The 23058-nt window shown below is 37.2% G+C and overlaps 1 protein-coding gene across 5 annotated transcripts in view; it reads left to right on the top strand.

The window, feature by feature from the left end:
• Positions 1-23058, top strand: part of CNKSR2 (connector enhancer of kinase suppressor of Ras 2) — a 219480-nt gene that overhangs the window by 139925 nt on the left and 56497 nt on the right. For all 5 annotated transcript variants that reach the window (XM_040582541.1, XM_040582540.1, XM_040582539.1 and 2 more), the window contains 3 exons: positions 18944-18992; positions 19777-19949; positions 22100-22173. In XM_040582541.1, the coding sequence (XP_040438475.1) occupies positions 18944-18992; positions 19777-19949; positions 22100-22173 (296 nt within the window). The remainder of the gene's footprint in view (positions 1-18943; positions 18993-19776; positions 19950-22099; positions 22174-23058) is intronic.

The raw sequence follows: 23058 nt of genomic DNA, 5'->3' as shown, positions 1-23058 counted from the left end.
TGTTTTTTCTTTGTTTCCTCTATTACCCGTTATGTCTAGTTTCCAAATTGTGTATAAAAATAAATGATGTACACAGGAACTGGAAGATTCTTCAAAATTCTAGTGTGGAAATTAATAAGCAACAGCAAACTTAGAACTGACAACCAATGTTTTTCATGTATTTTGCATACCCGTCCACAAAACACCTGAACTGTTAACACCACAAATTTGACCACTCTCTGCTAATCCTTTTTGTGCATCATTACCTTTGAAGATGTCTCTCTATATAGTGCCATTAAATCTTCAGCATCTTTGGGGAAGTTTAGTGGGAGCTTATTTATTTATAAAAATAAATAAAGTTTATTCATTCTTCAGAATACAAGTCAGTATTGATCTGCTAACTGGCTTTGAAGCAAAATGCATGAAATAAACAGAAAGAGGAAGCTTAGGCCATTGATTTAGCCCTGGGAAATGGGAAGGAGCCCTCCGTGAAGCATTTACAGCTCTCTGCAGCTGAATATTGTTGGTCCGATTGCTGGAAGCCACCTGGCTGCCACCATGCAGTACAGTTCCCTTCTTGAGGTGATGGCACCTAAGCATACTGGTTTATGAAATCCTAATCTACTTTGCAGATGCGGCTATATGTCTTTGCCACGTAGCAGAACCAGAAGTTTTGTAATAAATTGGACAGAACTTTTCTTAAAATCTTAAATAAATAGTGCAGTGAGCAGATAAAGACAGGGAAATACAGATAAAACACAATGAACTCATCTGACTGCAGTAAGTTTAATTTTATTAAACTATAGATAACAAATAGGACAATGCAAACATACTTTATGATCAGATTGCATCTTAGAGATCACTAAAAAGTGTCTGTCGTATTAGAAAATATTTTTTTACAAGCATCAGCTACCTAGTTTACACAAAGACTTTGTATTATCTGTAAATGGGAGTCTCTGGACGAGCATGAGTTCAGTGCAGAGGAATGGTGGTAACTCAAAAAACTGCACTAGTAGTAGTGAAAGAGAGTGGAATTTTTGATTTGGGGTTTTGTTTTGGGTCTTTTTAAGATGTCAGTGTTTTCATCATACTAGAATATCAGGTGAAGAGAGAATACTCTCTGTGCTGCATACCACAAGCCAGTAGATTTTCCTGAAGTGCAACTCCTACCAGGTGGCTGTAGTTGAACCTGTACCTATAGTGCCTCAATTATTTGTATTGGATCCCAGTACTAGAGATTACTCCACCAAGCTTCTTAAGTAGTTCCAGTCCCTGGTTGCTCCTGTTAAAAGTTTTCACCTGTTACCCTGTGTTTACCTGGCTTCTATGTCCACCCTTATTTACAAAGGTACCTTTATCCTCTAAGTTTAAAGGTCTTTTTTACCAATTTTTATCTCTCAATACAGGAATGTAAAGGTTATTATTAAATAATTTTGAAGCTTTCTCTTGCTTAAAAGAAATAGAATGAGCAGCCTGGTTTTGTCGTCAGAGAGTGTGTTTTCATATCTTTTCATTATTCTCATAATTATTTTGACTCCTCTTATTTAATCACAAAGTAACCTAAGTATCCTAAGCATCCTTCCTGAAGTATGTATGCCAGAACAGGACATAACTTTTCAGGAGTTGGATAGAAAGGTAATATAACCTTTCTTTCCTGTTCGCTAGCTCTCTATTTAAATGTCTAAAGGATTGGTTGCCCATTTTAACTATAGACTTGGAGTAGGAGTATGTTTATTGCTTGGTTTTGGTTTTATTTTTTCTGTAATGTCACTTCTCCAAATCACTGCTTTTATACATGGTTCTACAGGGAAAAAAAATCTTTGATCAAAAAAATACACTAATGAATTAAATTACCATGAAAGAAATGGTATGGGTTTGTCCTGTAAACATTAAAAAGTTACCATGGTAATTCAGAAGTGCATGGTGGTTGTTTATTTGCTAAAAGTTATTTTTAAAAATACCAGCAGATTCAAATTATTACATTCTGAAGTGGTCACAAGAGTGTGACAGTGTAGGATTTTCCTGACTGTCAGTATGCTAAATTTACATAAAATCACTGGGTTTAACAATGTTTATATTTTTGACCTGTCCTTACAATCAATAACAGTGGGTCAAGGGGGCATTTCAGTTATGGCCTTGAAAAGTGAACAGCATTTACTTGTGGCCACTGAACATAACTGATGTGATAGCTGATATAATAGCAAAAGAAAACCTCATTTGTGTTATGTCTGTGAAGTAATCATCTCTTGCATCCCCTTACTGTATTTTTTTAATCCTTACGTACAGAGTCTCTTCACTGCTTTGCTTTGTTTTGTTTCCCATTCCAGAAAGTGTTTCCAGTGTATGTTGATTTCTAGCCAAACTGTTGGGTTTGCATTTTATTTTTCTTCCTCAGTATTGCAGAAGAAATACCAACACAGTGGTAATGTTGTTATTAAGCCAAGGCAAACCGTTTGAGTTGTTGCTAATCTAGTGTGCAAGCAGGTGTTCAATATGATCTGTTACTGTAGGTACAAAATGGTGGAGTTAAAATTGTCTTGAACCCTTTGGGGCACAAGAGATGAAAGCTCTGACACGTGATTATAGTTTTCTAAGTTCGTTATGTTATTCTGTATAGGAATTTCCTTGCTATGCTGTGCTTTCTTTACATTTCAGGAAAGTAACAGTGTTATTTAGTGTCCTGAGTCAAAAGAAGTTCCACAACAGGTGGAATAATCTGCTTCTATCTGGATCAGTATAACTTTCCTTTAGTCTAAAAACAGCATTCTATGGGAAGAAAAGGTTGCAGCCTATTATTGTATGTAGTAGGGAGTTATACAAGAAAAAGTAACCTTGCATACAAACTGTTTCCAAACCTACGCCAATAAACTTACATTACTGACCTTGTTCCTTCTCCCTCCCTGCCTCCCATCCCTTTGCCTTTTCCAGTGTATGCTCACTTGTTCACATGTATTTAGCAATACCTAATGACTTGCTTGTCATAGGAAAAATGACAAAAAAGTAACAGCTTCTCCATTTTGTTTTATAATCAACCAGCCTATTTTAAATTGTTCAAGTAATTACAGTAGTTTGCTTGATCATTTTAATTGTATTTGAAAATGAAGTAAGTTTAGTAGCAAGATGTACCATTTAAATTTCATACATCTGGAACAAGTGGCTCAGGAATGGATGCAGGAAAGAAACAAAGGATTTGTTCCGTGGGGATTTTGCTGAAACTGCATGTGTAGATATGTACACATGCACTATATTTAATGTTCCAATTTTACTTTAAATAAAAGCCATCATTGGAGGGGTTTTTTGCTGCAAATTCAGTGAAGTTTGTGCACCTTTGGCAAACTTATTTTTTCTTCCTTAGCAATATATAAGTATCCATGTCATTGGAGCACAGCACAAAGTCTTACCATAATTAATTTCAGTACTTGGTGCAGTGAACACCTACAGAGAGCCAAGCATTCACATTTCTACTCTGTCAGTGAGGACATTGAGGCAGCGTTGATGAGGGATTTGGCCAAGGTTAAAATTTCAGTTGTATTTCTCTACCAGTCCTTGTGAGGTTGCCTTATTGGTCCAGTTCAGTGGGTTTGCTCAGCAGAGTTGGTGGGTCTGCATCAGTCTGGGCATGGAAAGTTCAATTAGTTGCAACAGTGATCTTCTTGAGCATACTGTGAATGAAGAAGAATTGCTTATGGACCTATTGCAAAAATCCGGTTTAGCTAATAAGGGAAATTGGAAAGGAGACAGTAGGTTTTAAGAAAAATAACTTTTCTACTTAAATTATGCATATATCCAGATATTTCTTGCCTCCCAGCCACCCCTCCAAGGAAAAATAGAGCAAAATGATTTTTAAAAGATCAATTCAGAGTGTATGTATTTAAGTGTTCTTGATACAGAGGAGAATTCACAAAAAACTTGTGATTTTGAAAACTTTGAAGTCTAATTCAAGTGGTTGATTTTTCTCTATATTCCTATTCCTTTCGGCAGAAAGGCTGAAAGGAAGGAAAAAAAGAAGGTATTAGAACATAAAGTACCTACATTTTTAATAAAAACTATTGAATCAATCATACATGTATTTATGAAAGCTTTTAATTGCAGTGCTCAGTAACTGGCATTTATGGAAGTGCAGAACATATATGCATATTAGGTTTCTAATAAACTTGTGCAATGAGCAACCCATCAATTTGGTGCAAAAATCTGAATAGAAATGGCTTCTAATAAGCACTACATACTGGAAAACTAGTAAAAAAAAAAAAAAAAAAAAAAGTGAAAGCACCCTACTGAAAAACTAGCAGTTATTATAATTGTAAGCATTACAGTATTTAAAGAATTTCTTTTTGGTTAATTTTTGTTATGGATATTTGTAATTAAACAAAAATAAGCTCATAGAGAAAAAAAATGGCAATCAATTGCACAGCTTTTAAGTAGGTGTCTGAAATCTAGAATATCATTGTACCATTACAACAGATGGACTTAGTACATTTTCTTCTTCAAAATGTTTGAAGTCCAACTATGGCAGTATTCAAATATCAAACGCCCCCTTTTCCTTTTTGTCCTCCCTGACTTCACAATTATCTATAATTAGACTTGTAATTACTATAGACTAAAAGTCTAGCAGTTGATATCAAAGTCCAGTTTAACCTAAATGCATAGTAAAAAATATTTTCCGTAAGTATTTCCATAATTTTTGTTATACATTTGAATTAGTATTACTTCTTCTCTATGGTCTTTCAGCTCCATTTAAAAATTTGTATTAAAATATTACTGAAGCTTGCAGAACAATTACAGACTTACAGGCATCAACCATATGCAAAGGAAATTTTAGACTCCTTGGAAATGTACTTATAAGAAATACTTGATTTAAAAAATTGTGTTAAAAAGCACTGGCATTTTTATATTCCCAGCGAACAAACTGCACCGGACTTAAAGTAACTGTCCAGAAATTAAATGAACATCATGAAAAGTTTTTGAAATATTTCATAGTTGTGAACATTTTCAGTCTATCTATTACCACAGTAAGAAAGGATTAAAAAGCTTGTTTCTCTGCTGCTTTGCTTCATATTAGCCCTTTACAGTCTAAATGTGATTGTCCATGAACTAGCTGCCACGGGAAAGGTAGGAAAACACAAACCTCAACTGAAAGTTGCACATACATCATTGAAATTTCACTAGTGAAAAAATTGTCATTTTTTCTCTATGTCTAGTCTTCTTAAAAATGGCACTCTCAGATTGGACTCCAAGTAGGTTCCCAGCTGCCTCGGTAGAACAAGTCCAATAGTCTGAACTGCTGTGGTGCCCTAGATCTTCTCAAGAACTTTTACATTTATGAAGGTCCAGCATAATTTGGCTCTGGTGAAAGCTAAACACTGGAATGTTCCTCTCTGGAGATGACTGGAGTGTTGATTACATTTACACCCCTTTTTACTGTAGGTTGCACTGGTCGTATCTCATATTAGTTTCTGTAGCCTTATGGGGATTTAGGACAGCACTTTGACCTGCTCTACTTGTTCACTTTCCCATCAATAAGCATGTAACAGGGAAATACGGCTGTGACAGTATCTAGGTCCCTGTGTGTGGAAATGGAAGGAGCTCACCATTCTACAGTAGAAACAGCTGAATAGGCTTACAAAGTTATAAAATAATCTGATTTGGAGATCTTTTAAAAAACTGAAAGTCTATTTAGAGGCAAAAGTGCTACTAAAATGTTTCATATAATAAAATGCAGAGTAGAATACCCAATTTTGCTATGAAGGCATCATGAGCTCCTAGCTTGTATCCATTTCTCTTGTCAGTTCTCTCTAGTAGGGTTCAGGTATAGAAGACCTTTTGCTATGAAAGACAATTGGAAAAAAACAACAATTAAAAAATTCAGTAAGAGGAAGACGGCTAAGAGGAAGAAACATAATGGAAAATTCTTATCTAGTTGCCTTCATGAGTCTGAAATACTGTCACGTCTCACAACAATATTCATCCCATTGACCATAGGCAGCTTTGAATGCCTACACATTGGTGTATGTTGGGTTTCTTTCAACTGGAAACTCATGGGTTTATGTATCTGATTCAGACAGAAAAGCAGTATCTCTCATGTTCTCAAGCTCAAATAGAGGTTCCAGCCCTTGGCCAGTGAAGAAACAAAAAGAAACCTTCTAAATGATACTGTATGTATTCTTTCCTTTGAATACAGCACTTTATAAATGCAGTAAGTACAAAACAAGTAATTAAAATAGTGTTTATGTTGTTAAAATCAGTGTAAGAACTTCATCTAGGCCGTAAGTGAACTGTGCAGCATATAAAATGAACAAAATGGTAAAACAGTTAACCAATAACCAAAATGTGCCTTACTCCATAACATACTTGTGACAACTGGAAGTGATTGGGATAGCCATAAGATCATTGTGCTGAAAGGTAAGTCTTGATATTCCATCCAGGTTTGGTAAAAATCTGTTCCAAAATAAATCTTCTCCATTTCTGAGAGAAAAAGCAAGAGAGAAACTGCATATAAATTCCTTGCTAATTGAAGATGGCATTGTATTATTTTTAGACTAGTGCAATCAATGTAGAGGAACAGAGAAGCCTTCTGGGTCTAGTCCTCTGGTATTGCAGTTAATCACCTTCATTTAATCCTATTCAGATAAGTTTTAAACTCCATATTCAGACATGGTCTGAATTGTTCTTGCTAATGATGGGACCAATAAAAGGTGGTAAATGGGGTGAATGGTTGTCATAATTCCAAGAAAAATGTTGGACAGAGCAGAGGAAAGAGAACAAAATTATAATTAGCCTGCCAGCAAGAGAAAGGCATCATTCCTAATGAATTTGCTACAGAAAAAAAACATCCAAATGCCTCAGAAACCAGCGTATAGTGCATAGGATAATAGGATAATTTAGTCTGGGAGGGACCTCAGGAGGTCTCTACTCTGTTCTTTGGCTTAAAGCAGGATCAGTTCTGAGGCAAGACAAGGCTTTTCAGGGCTTTGCCCAGAAAAAGAGAAAAGTTTTTTTGTCAAAAACCTCCTGAGATGGAGGCTGCATGAACTCATGGCCAACCAGTTGCACTGCTTGGCTGTCCTCATGGCAAAAAAGTTGGAGATGAGCAATAAAACAGATTCCAGCAGTAGCTGAGAGGATAGCAGCTTGCTTGAATTTAAGGCATAGTTTCTGTTGTTTCATTGCTGTTAAGCTAGAATCATCTTATGAAAGTGCCTCAGCAATCTCACATTTGTTTTGCCAGTTCTAGACCCTCCATTCTTTTAACTCAAGACTGAAGAGAGTGGATGTACATATGCAGCTTTTATACCTGAGTTCTGGTTAAGCATACATTTTTGGAAATAGTAATATTTTATCTCCTCAGGAGGGACTGCTAAGTTCTTGTAATTATATGTAATATTATCTGCATTGTTCATGAGGAATATTATTCCTGTCGCAGATGAGAGAATATTTTTCACATCTGCATTGCTTGTCTTTGAAAGAAGCAGTTAATTCCATGAAATTTCTCTTATTGGGGAAGCGGTTGCCAAAATGAAATTTAAAGGTATTTGTATGTGGGATATTTTACATCTATTTCTATATACTCTGTCATTTTTTATTAAAATCCAGAGTTGACTATTGCAGCAAAGCAAAGTGCTCCGGAGATGAGGTAAGATTGGTTTATGGCCCTTCATGAAGCACAATTGGACTTTGTTGTGGAAAATTTTTATTTCAAGCTTTCTCTATTACCTTCTTTCACATATCACCATAAGGGAAAAAATGACCTGTTATAATTTCTTTCCATGACGAAGCTGGGGAATTCTTTGAAAATGAGAGAGTTACTGTAAAGGTCATCTAGTCCAGCTCTGCCAGTCTAGATTTATTCCTTACTGCGTATGATATAATGCTCTGAAAGTGTAATTTTACATTGTCAAGAGATGTAGACTAATAAATCTCCCAGCTCAGAACATTTCCTAATTTCCTTTCACATCCCCCTTGGTGTTTTGGGGTTTTTTTTTTGTTATCTATTTCAATTAATCATTCCTGCTTGTATCTTTCTTTTATTATCTGATATGCCTTTGTAGGTATTAACATTGTTTGTACACCAGTAAGCTACATTACCTGTAGCTGGTACAATCACAATAGCACTGTTGAAAGATATATTTTTTTAATGTAGAATAAGTGGTTTAGTCCCTCAGTTATTCCCCTTTGATAAAGAAGGGATTAAATGCAGGATATTGGAGCAGAGAAGTGTATGTCAGGCATTGCACAGAGAGGACTCAGGATGAGTTATCACTGCACTATTATGGGAGTGTCACATCTGTGAGAACTTAGATCTAGGTCCTGACTTCTCAGCTGGCTCCTCTCTGAACTCCTTTCTGCACAAGGGAGGTATCAGGACAACGTAAGCGGTGAACCAAGGACACTGGCTGGCATGCATCGTGAATGCCAAATTCTAAAAAAATTTGTACTGAGTGGTGAAAATGTTGTTTGAATTAAGGGAGCGCAGATGCCTGTTTCAGAGTACTTTTTTATCAAAATGCTTTGACAAGCAACACAATTGTTTCTGAACAAGTGATTTTTTTTGAAAGTAGTGATTTTGACTCTTCGGGAGTCTCTGCCCCATTCCTCTGCCCTTCTTATGTTGTGGTGGCCCTTGGAGCCTATTGCTGACACATGATGTGGGAGATTGTATGGTTGCACCTGTGAGGAAAATGGCTCATTGCAGCAGTGTGGCTCCTGAACAGAAGCTGTTTTATTAGGTGTTTCTATTTTACTGGAAAGAAGTGCTTGTTGTTTAGTGCCTGATGTCTGAGTCAGCCAATACACCTCCACTACTGTGCCGTGGAGGGAAAAAAAATCCTGTTTTTCATATAAAGATAACTGCTTTTTGTCCATTTCTCAAGTATATCCTTTTGCTTTCAGATTAACCCAAGTAGGTAATATTTCTAACACTACAGAATTCTGACTTTAGAAATGAAGTGTAAAGCTAATTTTGTAAGCTGGTTTGTACTGGTAAGGTCAGCATAGCCAGCACAGAAGACCTAATGTTATCTTTCCCCACCTTCTGAGAAGTGCTGTTTCATCTTATGCTTAGAGGAAATTTTACTGAATTCGAGCAAGTAATGGACTTTTATCCTGGAGTGAACTGTTCTTTTTCTGCCTTAATTCATAGCTGCAATGGTATGAATTTTAACAGACTGCATAATAGCTGAGGTACAAACACTTTTTCCCTCATTTCCCCATGGAAACTGCCCTCTGTTCAAAGTCAGAATGAGTTTTCCGTTTCTTTCACTGAAAGAATATTATGCCCAAGTGCTAACAGAGAATAGCTTGCAAGAGTATATCTGCCTCAAAGCAAAAGTCTGTTTTCTCAGGTCTGCCCTCGTTCATTACAGAGAACCTACCATCCCCTGCACTTTTCTCTGTCACACAGTCAGAATGAGCAATATGAAAGATATCATGCTGAGGGACACAATCAGAAGTATTGCTAACTGCTCCTACAGAAGGAGCTGGGTATGTGCAAGCACCTCGGTGTTGTAGGGTGGCACGAGACCTTTATTTTAAGCTGAGGATTTTTCATCTAGAAAGACCATGGGCCTGATGCAAGATTTTGTTAATGCCCTGGGGCTGACTTCTGTGGTACTTTACAGTAGTTTTCAGTTTTCTCCCCAAAAGGTCCAGGATCAATTCCGTGCAGTGTCACAGACCACCTCTCTAATCTAACATAGATCACTTGCAGAAAGCTTCCTAAATCTGCTTGGATACTTTTATTATTTTAATGTCTAAATAAGCATACAGAGGAAAACTTACCATTCTCATGAATAAGTCAGACATTTCCTAAGCAAAAACAGATTTTTCCTGGAGGAAACAGCATCGTTTGAAAGAGGTTTGCTTGACTGTCTGATATCTGCTGGAGGGGCAACATGGCAGGGCACAAGCAATGCCTGAGGCTTCTGGGGTGGCTCATCTCAGTGATACTTTGTGAAAGGATGAGGGGCAATGGACATAAATTGAAATACAGGAAATCCCATGTAAACATAAGAAGAAATTACTTTTACTGTGAAGATGGTTTAACTGAAGCAGGTTGTACATGGAGTTTGTGGAGCCTCCACCTTTGAATATAGTAAAAGCAAACTGGACACAGCCCTGGGAAACCTGCTGTAGTTGACCCTGCTTTGAGCAGCAGGGTTGGATAAGATGATCTCCAGAGATGCCTGTCTGCCTCAGCCGTTTTGTGGTTCTCTGACTGGCCCATTCTCTTCAGTAATAGATTAAACTGGGAATTGCTCTGTGGTAGACATTGAAATAAAGGGTTAAATACTATTCTGTGTTAATTAAGTTTCTTTTCCTTCTTAAATGGATGCAGCTGAAACATACATAGTAATGGAACAACTGATGCATCTTGGACTTTTTCCATTAAAGAATACATAAAGTTTTTGAACCCTCCCTTTCTCTCTTGGATTACTTACTGTCAATAAAAACAGTGTGGGAGGTACCAAAATTACATGTTTCACAGTAGATGTAGAGCAGAAGAATGATCTCAGAATAAATTATTCTAATGAACAGCACTTGTCTAGTTTAACTTTTTATCCTCATTTGCTTCAGGCAGCTATGACAAGTGCTGCAGTCTTTGTTCTGTCAGTCAAAAAGACAGTGGGGGAATATGAGAACTCTCATTTATATTTGATATTGTCCAGAAGTTCTACTGCTTCAGTTTTTCAATTAGAGTCCCGTGGCTTAATGGCTAAGAAGGAAAATCTTTCCCTGGTGGTGGAAATCAGAACCACTGTATATTACTTTCTCAACATGGCCTGAAGTTTTGCATGCATTATGCTAACAACTTTGCGCAAACAATTTGCACTAGCTTCTGCAACTGAAAATTTTCATCCAGCTAATGCATCATTTGCTGCAGAGCCCCCCCCCCCAGATTACAGGAGAAGGTTTAGGGATGGGAGAATGAATGAGAATCCCTGAACAGAAGAGCTGTGCTTGCTATCACATTTCAGACAAGCACAGTTCTGTCATTAGCTAGCGTATTCTTCTTGGATAAGCAGCTCAGGAACAGTTATATGAAAAGATTAGACATTTTTTATATTGTCAGCCCTTGTAGACTTATGTAATAAGGAGAGCATCCTGCACAGATAATGTAGCCATTGCCTACAACAGAGGCAGCTAGAAAGTTGGCGGTTTCAAGGTCTCAGGCTATGTTTGTTACAGTAAAAAGCTCTTGGCATATAACTCTTAAGGCACATACTGTTTCTTTATACTTGTGGTCATGAACAAAATGCATGCTTTGGGAATTCATGGTCAGAGCTCCAAAAATACAGGAACCCAGTTAGAGCTGAGACTGTGCATGACAGATGGCACAGCCATGTACTGTAGATATAGTATTTCCTAGAAGCTGTTTGTAAAGCTACTGTGGGGAAAGGAGAGAAGGAGTAGGAACAGGAACAAGGCCATTTGTTGTCAGGTAAATGTAGAAAATTATGTCATCTGAAATGGACTTCTTGGCTGCTGCTGAGAAAACTATTGCATTGCCAACTTTTGCAAATACACATTCGTTTAGCCTTAGTATTGAAACACCTTTTTGCAGCTCTAAAAAAGAAAAAAAAAAAACAACCAACAAACAAAACCAGGGAGGAGGAGGAATATAGTGTGCAGGATAACATACCAAACCATGAATTGTGGGATCTGTTCTTCCAGTGACTGTTAGTATGTCTGTGACTCTCACAACCCATCTGACAAAACCAACGATTCATGCTTCACTGTGTTTGCAGTACCTACCATTCAAAAGAGAAATATCTACAGGGTATTTAGTATAATGATTCTGCCTTACTTGTTGACATTATTTTGTGTGTACTACAAAAGCTCACTTTTTAGAAGTTTGTTCATACGTAATGTTCACGCTGTGTTTTAGTATTAAATGTCTTAGCTAGAACCTTTAGTGGATGTTGTGCTTTTAAACCCACACATATTTTTATTATAGAGTGTGCTCAAGAGCAGTGCGAGCTGTGCAGGGAGAGCAGAAGCATCTGTTAGCAAAGCACCAAAAGGTCAAGATTTGATTCAATAAATTTTGCTTTGGGAGGCAAGACTGAAGGTTTCAGGGCATGTTAATCAACTGTGGCATCCTTTGTCTGTAAATCACTTTTCATTCCAACTCACCATGGATTTATGAATTACTCATATATGATGACTGTTTTGTCATCAGCCTCTGACTTTAGCGTAAGAAATATTTCTGGATCTGCTTTCATAAATCCACTGCTTTGCTTTTGTATTAGATTTTCTCTCACATGGACCATCCCATTTACTGCGTTTGCATTTTACCTATCCAGAGTGGTGCCCCACTTTTGGAAGGGTTGTGTAAACTAGCATATTTAAAATACTTTATTCACAACTTAGTGCCGCTTGGTACCAGTTTGGGGCAACCACATAGTTGTAGCTGCAGATAAATCAGAGAATGTTGAATGTATTAAAAGTTCAAAATTCAGAAGTAAATTATTCAGCAAAATATAAGAAGACAATACAGTAGGATTTGGAATAATCTTAGCTTTTGTAATGACAGGAGCAGGAATATTTCCTAAAACACCCTGCATGACCTGAAAAATCAGGTATGCCAAGCATGAGGTTTTTTGCAGATAATCTATTAGCAGTCTCTGAACCCCAATCAGCACACAAAACTATTCAAACAAGGCAGTGAAGTCTTTGCCTTCCTAAACAGGATCATAACTTAGAGCGTAGTTTTTCCTTATCCCACATTTTAGTAGGTTCCCTTTTGAGTGTAATTTCACCCACAGATGCTTCATTTGACCCTTAGCCCTGGTAACTGATTTCTTCAGAGCATCAAGTCATGTCTCGCCTCTTCTCTGCTGTGCCAATAAAAGTCCCGTGTGGCTAGCTTCAGCTCTTGTTCCAAAAACTGCCTTGCAGATGCCCTGTGTGGACTCAGCTAGCTTCAAGACCTAGCTGACTATAAATTGTAGTCTTCTTGCTTATTTTGAGGGCTAAACATGATAACAGGTCAATACCTGTTCCTAGGGTAAACAAAACAGCTGTTGTGATTGAAATTCTGCCACTTGGTTGGCAGGTTCCAAACTTTCTGAGCTGCCAGAGGTCTTTGCTCATCATACCTTTGTAAAATAGACATTGAAAGTTATATTTTCCACAAATATCCATGGAAATAATTAATACTATCTATCACTATCTCTTAATGGAGATTAAGCAAGATGGTAAACAAAAAAATTTTGGAAAAATCCTCTGTTGGGAGTACCCTTAAGCATGTTGTTCATAGTGACAAATAGTGTGACAGTGCAATATAAATAGCTTTGAACTTTCCCCCCTTTTCATTATTCTTTTTAGCCTTAAAATTTTAGATCTCAACACACCAAATGCAAAGAAACATGTATATGTGGTGTATCAAAACTATGAAAACAACGTTGCTGGTGTTCTCAACGTATTGAGTGTGAGAGATCAATCAAATAATTGGCAGCACCAGCTTTCATTTTTTTCCAGATACTGTCTTTTCCATCTGCAGGAGAAAGTTTCAGTAATCAGAAACGTTACAAGCTACTCTACTGAAACTAGAGAAGGTTATCTTTGAGTGACAGAGGGGAACTGTCTGACTGTAAACAGTTCCTTAGTATCTAAACTTGCAGCTTGAGAAAAATTGGATTCAACTTGAGCTCTCAAAAATCTATAAAGATACCTGTCATTTTCCTTCCCAATCAGACTGAGCTCAAGTTCAGGTAAAAGCGTTAGAGATTATTATTATTTCCATAACCTGGTTTTTCTTCTAACTTTCCAAAAATGAGCAAGTGGCAAATCTCTGAAGAAAGAAATAAGCACTGGGAAGAGGATTTTAGGAGGCATCAAATTTAGTACTAATTGCTACGGCCAATCCAGATCTTTAGAGAAGCTTCAGTTATGGCCTCTTTTTTTTTTTTTTTTTTTTTTTTATAGACCTACAAATTCTGCAGCCATGGAGGGGTTCATGTAACTATTAGAATACATCTGCTTTTTGGACAGGGATGTCACGTTCTCTTGGTCACAGGTGGAATTTATATTAGAACTTACAGAAGCTCTTCTATAGGAAAACTTTGACCCCAGATCTTTAGACTTCCTCCTCAGACTCTTCAAAGTTTGGCAAAATTACCAGTCCTTCCAAATCAATAGTTTTATAACCAGTCTGCTTGTCTTTTACTTTTATTTGAGGTATCAACTGGAATACAAATTTTCTAACTTTCATCATAACATGAGTTTTATCAAATATTAATCTCTTCTGATAGCAGTTTCACTGCAATTTAATATTGGTATTGGAAGATCAGTTTATTAAATTTCCTATTTGGCATGAAACAAATAAATTAATTGAAATGTAAATTATTTAACACTTTTCTTTAAATACATTTTTCCAAATAGAGAGCTATCAGATTAATACTAATAGTCTCATTTTGGGGCTTCTGAATGCTATTGAAGAACTTTCGGTCTTGCTTCCCTTCTGAGCAAATACACAAAGGTGCGTATCCAACCAAGAATGGATACTTTGTCCCAAGAGCTGAAAGCAGACAGAAACCTGGATAACTGAGGATGAGGAAAAAACTTAACAGTCTCATTTCTGGAAAATCTTGTCTTGTACATACAAAGATGCTGATGTGTGATTGTGTGCAAGCAGATATTGTTGATAATACCATCTCTATGTGACTACTTTCTTGCAAAACAACCAAATACAGTTCTAGGGCGTTAGTGACCTCTTTTGTTAGTGTGAGCCTCCATCTGGAAGTTTTTTACTATGTATTACTGTGCTATAATCCTGTAAGCATGGAAAGGCATACCATAGGGCGGATTGCTCTTTACAGCTGTGCCATCTTGTGATGAGCTTTCAGAACTCTGTCAAGCGTTTCGAAGAGTGTCGAAGTCAATATAACGCACATAGCAAGTTTGGTAATGAACAGTTGCAGGGAAGAGGAGAACTGTTACGGTTCTTCCTTGCACAATGAAATCTCCCTTGGCTGATGGGATGTGCAGCTAACCCCTCAGAAAGGCAGGGCTACAGGCAGGCTAGCACCTTATTAAAAAACCAGAAACATAGCAAAAATCCCTTTAATAAATGATTTTATGTTCCTTTTGAAATACATGTGCTTTGGAGCACTTTCGCTGATAGCAAAGTTAGACATATATATATATACCTAAAATGTTTATTTGATATTCTACTTAGATGTGCAATTGTCAGAGGGCTTAGTTTAGGTGTATTATTAAACACAACAAGCCAAAAGGCTCGGGGTATTCAAAGGAGTCACAAACAGCAAGTGACACCTTGCTTTTGGTTAATGAAAAGTTTTGCTAATTGTATTTTGGGGAACTGAAAAGCATATAATTCACTATATGATTAGCATATAATTCAGAATATGATTAAACAGTTTCAAATGTTCTTCAAGAATGACAGTTTCCATTGGTTAAAGTATTCCATTTCATCTTTTCAGTGACAGTCCTGTTTCCATTTTATTTATTATTTTGAGTTACTAACAACTTTCTTTAATATAGAATGCTGTTTTCGATTTCATTTCATGCTTGATCTCAGAATTAGTAGGAAAGGTGAATTCTTGGAAACTAGGACAAATTGTATGTGAAAGCAGTTGCTCAAAGCTCAAGATCTATCAGAATCAAAATGCAGTGAACATATGTTGAGATCTGGCCTTGTGGGTGGGTGATTAAACAGTCTTGCAGCAAACTTGCTTTAGTACAACTAGATTTCTGGTTTTGGTGTGAATCCATAGTTTTAGGGTTCATGGCATTAAAGAGAAGTATTTATATGATCTCCATATTTGCCACATCATAGAATTAAGCTGTAAAAGGGGAAGAATTATGGTGGCTGACATTAGTACAGGTCGCTTAAAGAGCTTGTGGAATTGGAATCTCCCTCTTTGGAGGAGCTGGATCTAGGCTGGAGATGACCCTGAAGAACATGATCCAGCCTTGGCTTCAAAGCAAGCCCTGCTCTGAGCAGAAGGAAGGACATGACCTCCTTCATCATTCTGTGATTCTAGACGGCACTGAGAAAATGGTGTTAAGCATTATCTAATAATTGGAAAGAGAATGCATTTGATGATTTCCTAAAAAAAAAAAAAGGCAACAGAAGAAACATTTTTAGATTTTATCCTAACTTGGGGTTTTTTGCATTACCTATGATGTGAGTTAGAAACTGAATGGCAGTGACTGATGAACAGTGCTTATACATCTGGGTAAAAAAATAGCTGGTGCTGTTTCTGTAAAGAACAAACCAACTTAAAGCCCAAAGTCTATGTAAAATAATCTATAGTGTTAGCTAAAATCACTGAAGTCAGTTGAATAGTTCCCAGGAACTTCACTCTGTTGTAGATTTTGTCCTTAATTATAATTTAATGAGCTAATTTAGAATAATAACTGAATTTAATGAAACCTTTCTATTTTGCAATATGACATAATGTATGGAAAAATGGCTAGACATCTAAATTACATGCTGTCTTCCTATTAAAAACTGATACCCCTTCATTACCCTTTCTTCCCAAAAACTGACTCAGAAGTTGAGAGGTGCGGGCTCACATTTGCAGGTTCAATTTACAGACAAAACATTTAAAGAGAAGGCTTTTCATATTGCTCTCATCTGCTTTCAGAGTCACTTATAAGAAAATTAAGCAGAGGTTTTCCTTTTCTGTTTTGGCATTGTGAAAATATTAGTGCAGAAAAGTCAAGCAGCAGAAAAAAATTATCTGGGTTGTGAACTGAGAAGTACTAAGGTGAGAAGTTTTGGGTTTGTGCAGGTGTGTGTTTTTTCAACCACTTGAGTTAGGTAAGATTTTCAAAACATCTAAGAGGGATTTATTTGCACATTTCTGTCCAGTAACTCTGTTATTCCTGGGCCATAAAGATCTCTCTTCATCCTACGCAGGTCAAAATGTTTGATGTGACATAGGCTGGGATGGTGTTGCTGTCTCGGCTTGCTGAGAGCTGGTGCTGATTGAATTGATACCAGTAGCAGAAGAAAAAGGACAAGAGCCAGGGAATGAAAACAAATGGGCTCGTTTTTCCTCCACTGTTTTGAAGTGGAAGCCTGTTTTGACCATCTGAGGTGGCAATACAGTTGAGTAGCTTTTTTCAGATATGGTCTACAAGGGTTCAGCACACCTACTGAGTCAGTTACTTTTTTATATTACACTTAATAATCATTTGTATTGCTGGTAATTTACTCCCATGGACATGTTAGTATTTACTGCCTGAGAATGTCTCAGCTGTGCGGTGAGACGTCCTTGGAAGCTGAGCCTCGGCCTCCTGCTTGTGAGCTCAGGTGTGCAGGAAGCAGGGAGGAGGTGAAGAGCAGCTCCTTGAACTGAAAAGGGAGCCTTGTAAGATGGGGTGAGGGTTTGTCTTATCTGCTAGGAACGGGATTTGGGTTCACAGGGCTGTCAGTGCTTTTGCTTAGATGTATTTTTGTCAAGTGGCACAAAAATTTTGGGTTTTTTTATTGATTCATGGTAAGCTGAAGTAAGAAGTTTTAATACTCAGACACTAATGTGGCCTTTTCTTAGTTTCAGCCCTAAGACATTTGTCTATCTTTATAGAAAACTAAAATTCAAAATAACTAAAATCATGTCTTTAAATTTTGGAATGATTAAATCCAGAATTATTTTTTAATTCACTAGAGTGATTATGTAAGTCAAAGTTTTTAAACAGAAATTACAGTAGAATGTGTTAATAAGTATGGCAATTTTAATAAGCTAGGATCTTAAGTAAAGGAATAATTTCTATTCTGTCTCATTGCCAAGGCAATGATTTGGTTCATGGGAGTGGATCAACTGGAGGGGAATACTTCCAGTCAAAACATAGTAAAAAATAAAGTGTTTTCTATTTCAGAATATTTATTTGGGAAACTTTTCCCAGTTCTGATTTAGTAGAATTCTATTGGTGTCTTGAAAAACATTAGACCCATTTCTGAGCAAATTGTCTGATGTTCTAAAGACCATGTCATGGTTTCAACTAGGATAAAGTTAATTTTCTTCTTAGTAGTTGGTATAGTGCTGTGTTTTGAATTTAATATGAGAATAATGTTGACAGCACACTGATGGTTTTGGTTATTGCTGGGTGATGTTTACACTAAGTCAAGGACTTTTCAGTTTCTCAGGATCTGCCAGCGAGAGGGCTGGAGGGGCACGGGAAATTGGGAGGGGACACAGCCAGGACAGGTGACCTGAATTAGCCAGAGGGGTATTCCATACCATACGAAGTCACACTCAGTATATAAACTGGGGGAAGTTGGCTGGGAGCTGCTGATTGCTGCTTGGGCATTAGTTGGGCATCAGTCAGTGTGTGGTGAGCAATTGTATTGTACATCACTCTTTTTTTTCCTTTTGTTTTTTATTTCTCTCTCTTCCCCCTTTTCATTGCAATTGTTGTTGTTATTATTTATTTTACATTATTTCAGTTATTAAATTGTTCTTATCTCAATCCACAAGTTTTACCTTTTTCCTGATTCTCCTCCCCATCCTGCTGGGGCAGGAGGCAGGGTGGTGAGTGAGCAGCTGCCCGGTTCCTAGTTGCTGGCTGGGGTTAATCCATGACAGACCATCATATAAATGCCTTCACACCTGTGGTAGACAATGTGTTAATTTGCGTATTTATGTCAAGAAGGCCTTAATTAGGTGATGTCTTAGACATGCACAGGTTGAGTAGCCTCACTATCATACTACCCAAAAGGAGACATTCCTTATTAACAGAAAGAAAGATGACCATCTTAGAGAGAAACTTCAGTTTTGGCAAACGAATTTGTGGTCTATTTTAAGATGTTTCACTGTGTGCTTTTGCTTTACAACCTTATGAACAAATGAACTAAAATTACCTTTTTTCTTAGGCCTAGAAGTCTGTTGGCTGGTGTTACCTGGTGATGACTTCACTGTTCACAGTGTTACACTTCTTTTATTATGTTAAATATAAACAGTGTATTTTCACATCTTCTGTTTTGATTTTTTTGTAGACATTTCAGCAGTCTTCTCTACAGCAGAAAAGTAAAAAGAAGAACAAAGGTAAAAATTAAATTTGTTTTCACCTATTGATAGGAAGGGGATTGCCAATATTAATGCTTATGGTGTTGCAGTATCTGAGGAACCAGAACTTGTTAGCTCCAATCCAGTGTTTGGTTATGTTGATTGTGTTGAGAAGGTGTTAGTCCGTTACTCATGTCTCATAGTTTCTTAATGCTCCTTCACCTACATATATCTGCTCTTGGTGGATACTGAGACTTTAGCCTCTTCAGAGCCAGGGCTGGTTTTTCCAGCTGTGTGCATGTAATGCCTTACTGCAGCCCTTGCTCATTACCTAAGCCATCATGTATTTTATGTCATTGTAAATTGCCTTCCTTTGATTTAGAAGTACAAACGCCTTAGGAACGGTTGAGTTGCAAAATGATCTGCAAAGTGGGGGTTTTGAATACCCATGAAGTATTTACATAGTTGTATTTGGCAGCCAAGTGTGAAAGAACATGAATTTATGTGCTGCGTGTCTTTTCTCTGTAATTTTTTCTTTCTGTGTTGTGTGTCATTGTCATCCCCGCTTTTTCTTCCTTCTTATCCACAGAATGTGAGCTCTGTGAGGTGCTGACCATGCCTGGTTTCATTTGGTTTTTGACTTATGGTGCCTTGCATAGACTTTGTGGTCGAAATAGGATGTTTGTAATAATTTATTCATGGGAAATTGAGGTTGAAATTTTAAATTAATTTTCTTAAGCAAATGCATAGCTTTCTGACTAGCTGTGTTGTTGATTTAGTGGACAAGTCAAATCTTTCACATCATCTTTTTTGCCATTTTCAGCTCCTATTCCTGGTAAAAGCAAAAGGCGGATCTCGTGTAAAGATCTTGGTCGAGGGGACTGTGAAGGCTGGCTTTGGAAAAAGAAAGATGCCAAGAGTTACTTCTCCCAGAAATGGAAAAAATACTGGTTTGTCCTGAAGGATACATCTTTATATTGGTATATCAACGAAGAGGTAAGCATCTGTGCTGATTATCTCAACAAATACACTGTGTAGTGCTGTTGTCATGACTTAGTGGAAAGCCAGTGCTTTGAGTGCTTATATATGTGAGTAACTATTCACCCAAATAATGACACTGAAATTAATATTAACTGCCTGACTAATATACCATTAAGGTCTGGGGACATTTAGTCTTTCAAATTCACCTTTTGCTACAAGGAGAAATAACGTACTTTCCTGTGTCCTGCTCTCACCAGTCTAGAGTAAATCTGTCCTCAAACCTTGAAAGGGAAACGGTAGTTATTTAATCCTGTCATTCAGGCTTAGTAATGGGAGTATAAACTTTAATGATGTGCTGCCTGGTGTTTCTTGTTTATCTGTGCTAGTGAAATCACCAAAACCTCTGGCAGTTAAGGAAGATGGTTTTGTTTTCTCAGTTGTATTCTCCTGTCATTACTTCTCTGTAGCTGTTGGTATGATTTCAGTGCTCATGCATGCTGAACTTAAGAGTGCTAGAGCAGCCCAACTGAATTGTGTACAGCTTTGATTGTGCAACATGTTCTGTATTAGTACACATTTATTTATATCAACTTCAGCAAAAAAGCTTTTTGCCAGTGAGTTAGGAGACATTAATTTTAAACCCTATTAGTCTTATTAATAAATATGCTGGGATAAAATCATTGCCATCATGTGGACGCACTCAGTCCTGGATTTGTTCTTTTAATCACTCCAAGCATTTGTACTTAACCTGTTTTAAATACTGTGATCGCTAACTTTTCCCTGAGTAGGCAGAAAGCAAGTTGTTCCATGAACAGTTACCAAGCCTGTTTTCCCACAGACTCATCCTCTTTGTGCCTTGATCCTAGCTTCAGATCAGTAACTCTAACTCCTTCCTTTCCATCCTACCTCCTCAAGGGCTACTGTGAGGTCTTCATCAGGGCAGTAATTCATATGTACAAGTACGACAACTGGTCACCAGCAGTGGCCAAGGAGCATGTGGAACTGCTAAGTTTGTGCCTTACCTTCCCATGGACAGGGGTCTGAGCACCTCTGGTTCCCCCCGTCCCAGTTTTCCCTGAAACTTGCTGAGACTTGATTACTTTTGAGACCTCAGCTGCCTCACCGGAGTGTCTGCAATCACCAGTAGATTCAAAAGCTGGCAGGGGGAGCCTCAGTGGCAGATGGACAGACAAGCAAACAGTGCTCTTGCCAAAAGTGTGTTTTCTTAGGCAACCATGCAAAAAAGTAATAGCAAGATTATTCTAAACAGTGTCCTTTTAATTTAAAAATACCTGCTAATGCAAAGCCTGTTACAACCTTGTACCTTCCACAGAACAACTTTAGTTCTGGTTTTATATGCTGATTTGTGTCTTTCATTTATTCATTTTTAAGAAAACAGTCATATGGACTGCATATGTAGCATAAATAACCATGGATATAGGGAGAAAAAGATCATCATTCCATGGAATTCCTTAACATCCATATGTGTTTTCTGCAGCTTCACTTTCATGATCTGTATTAATTTCTCATGCAACGTTACGAGCAGTTAGATAAGAGATTCTGTGGTTTTCTGTATTACTGGCTTAAAATAAATAACACTTTCAAATTGTGAGAAGTCAAGGGAGATAGAATATCTGATAAAATATACTATGTGCACATCTTTAGAGGAGAGCGGAGGAAGGTCAGATGTCTTCTCTCTTAAGTCTTGGAGAGAGATGAAGGTAGCTGAAGGGATATCATGCCTCTTAGCTGTGCTATCATAAAGATGGTAAACAGCACACATTGAAATTGCTTTTCCCCCTATTTCTTTCAGTAGACTGCATTTCTCCTTAGTAATTAGTCCATCTGCCCCCAAAATTAACTAATTACAATTACTAATTGCCTGAATACATTTGGTCATGTTGTATATTTTCAAATGCTGGTTCAGCTGTGAAATTGTTTGAGAAAACTGGGTTTTTAAAATTGTATTTTACACCAAGGGATCTGCCTTACTACTTTGGCAAAAGTCCCAGTGACTTCTGTGGGAGATTTGCCAGAGCAGAGCATACATCAGTATTCCTTACGTAAGAAGCAGGTAGGTGAAAATACCTTTTAAGTTTTCAGTGTGGTGATTGGGTTTTTTTCTGACACCTTAACAGCAGTAATATCTAGAACTGTCTTTGCAGGATGAAAAAGCAGAAGGATTCATCAGTCTACCTGAATTTAAAATTGACAGAGCCAGTGAATGCCGCAAGAAGTAGTAAGTATGCTCAGAAATAATGCAATGATACAATAGAAAAAGTGGATCAAAGGAGAAGTTTTTCCCTTAAAACAGTGAGAGACTTTGTTACAATGATCATTTGGCTGTAGCACAAATAAGCTCATACTGAACAGGTAAATTTCTGTGTGCCCTTTAAGAAGGTGTTTTTACTTTATCATGAATCACAGTGCTTGACTAGAGCAAAATTAATGAAGAGCAAGAAGGCTGCTTGGCTGCTTCTGTCCCTTTATTTTTCTATTTTTTTTCTTCTTTGTTTCCTTGGGTTTTGGCAGACTTTTTGTTTGTTTGTTGGGGGTTGGAGTATGTGTGTGTGTGATACCTTTAAGCTCACACTTAAAAGCTTTACATTTAATAAAGAGACCATCCAAATAAAAGTCCTCTGCTCAAGTTTATGGCCAGGAATAAATCTTTAATGTAACTCCAAATAGTTAGCATCATCTCAGAGTTTGATGACACAGTGTATCAGTCCTGAGGCAGAGTGAAAAAAGAGAATGACAGTGATTTGCTGTGCTTTTAAGGTATGACCTAAAGGTTTCACGTAACTTTCCTTCTCACCTAGCTGTGTGCGCCACTGTCCAGATTTTTGCCATTGCACAAATCCACTCATTATTTATATGCAAATTCAAGCATATGTAGCAATGTGACAGGTACATATTCCCACAGAGGTGTTTTTAGAGTCATTATTGTTGAAAACTTTTTGCCTTGCCTTCTAATTTTTTTTTACTGGTTGGTATTATTACTATTATTATTATTATCATCATCGTCATCATCATTATCATCATTATTATTATTATCATTATTCATTTATTTATTAATTTTATTTTATCAAGACTGTAGAATCACTGAAATTTGTACATAAAAGCA

Source organism: Falco naumanni, chromosome 2 (genome assembly GCF_017639655.2).
Source record: "Falco naumanni isolate bFalNau1 chromosome 2, bFalNau1.pat, whole genome shotgun sequence".
Lineage (NCBI taxonomy): Eukaryota > Metazoa > Chordata > Aves > Falconiformes > Falconidae > Falco > Falco naumanni.
Note: the sequence above shows the minus strand (reverse complement) of the source record. Positions and strands in the feature narration are given on the sequence as shown.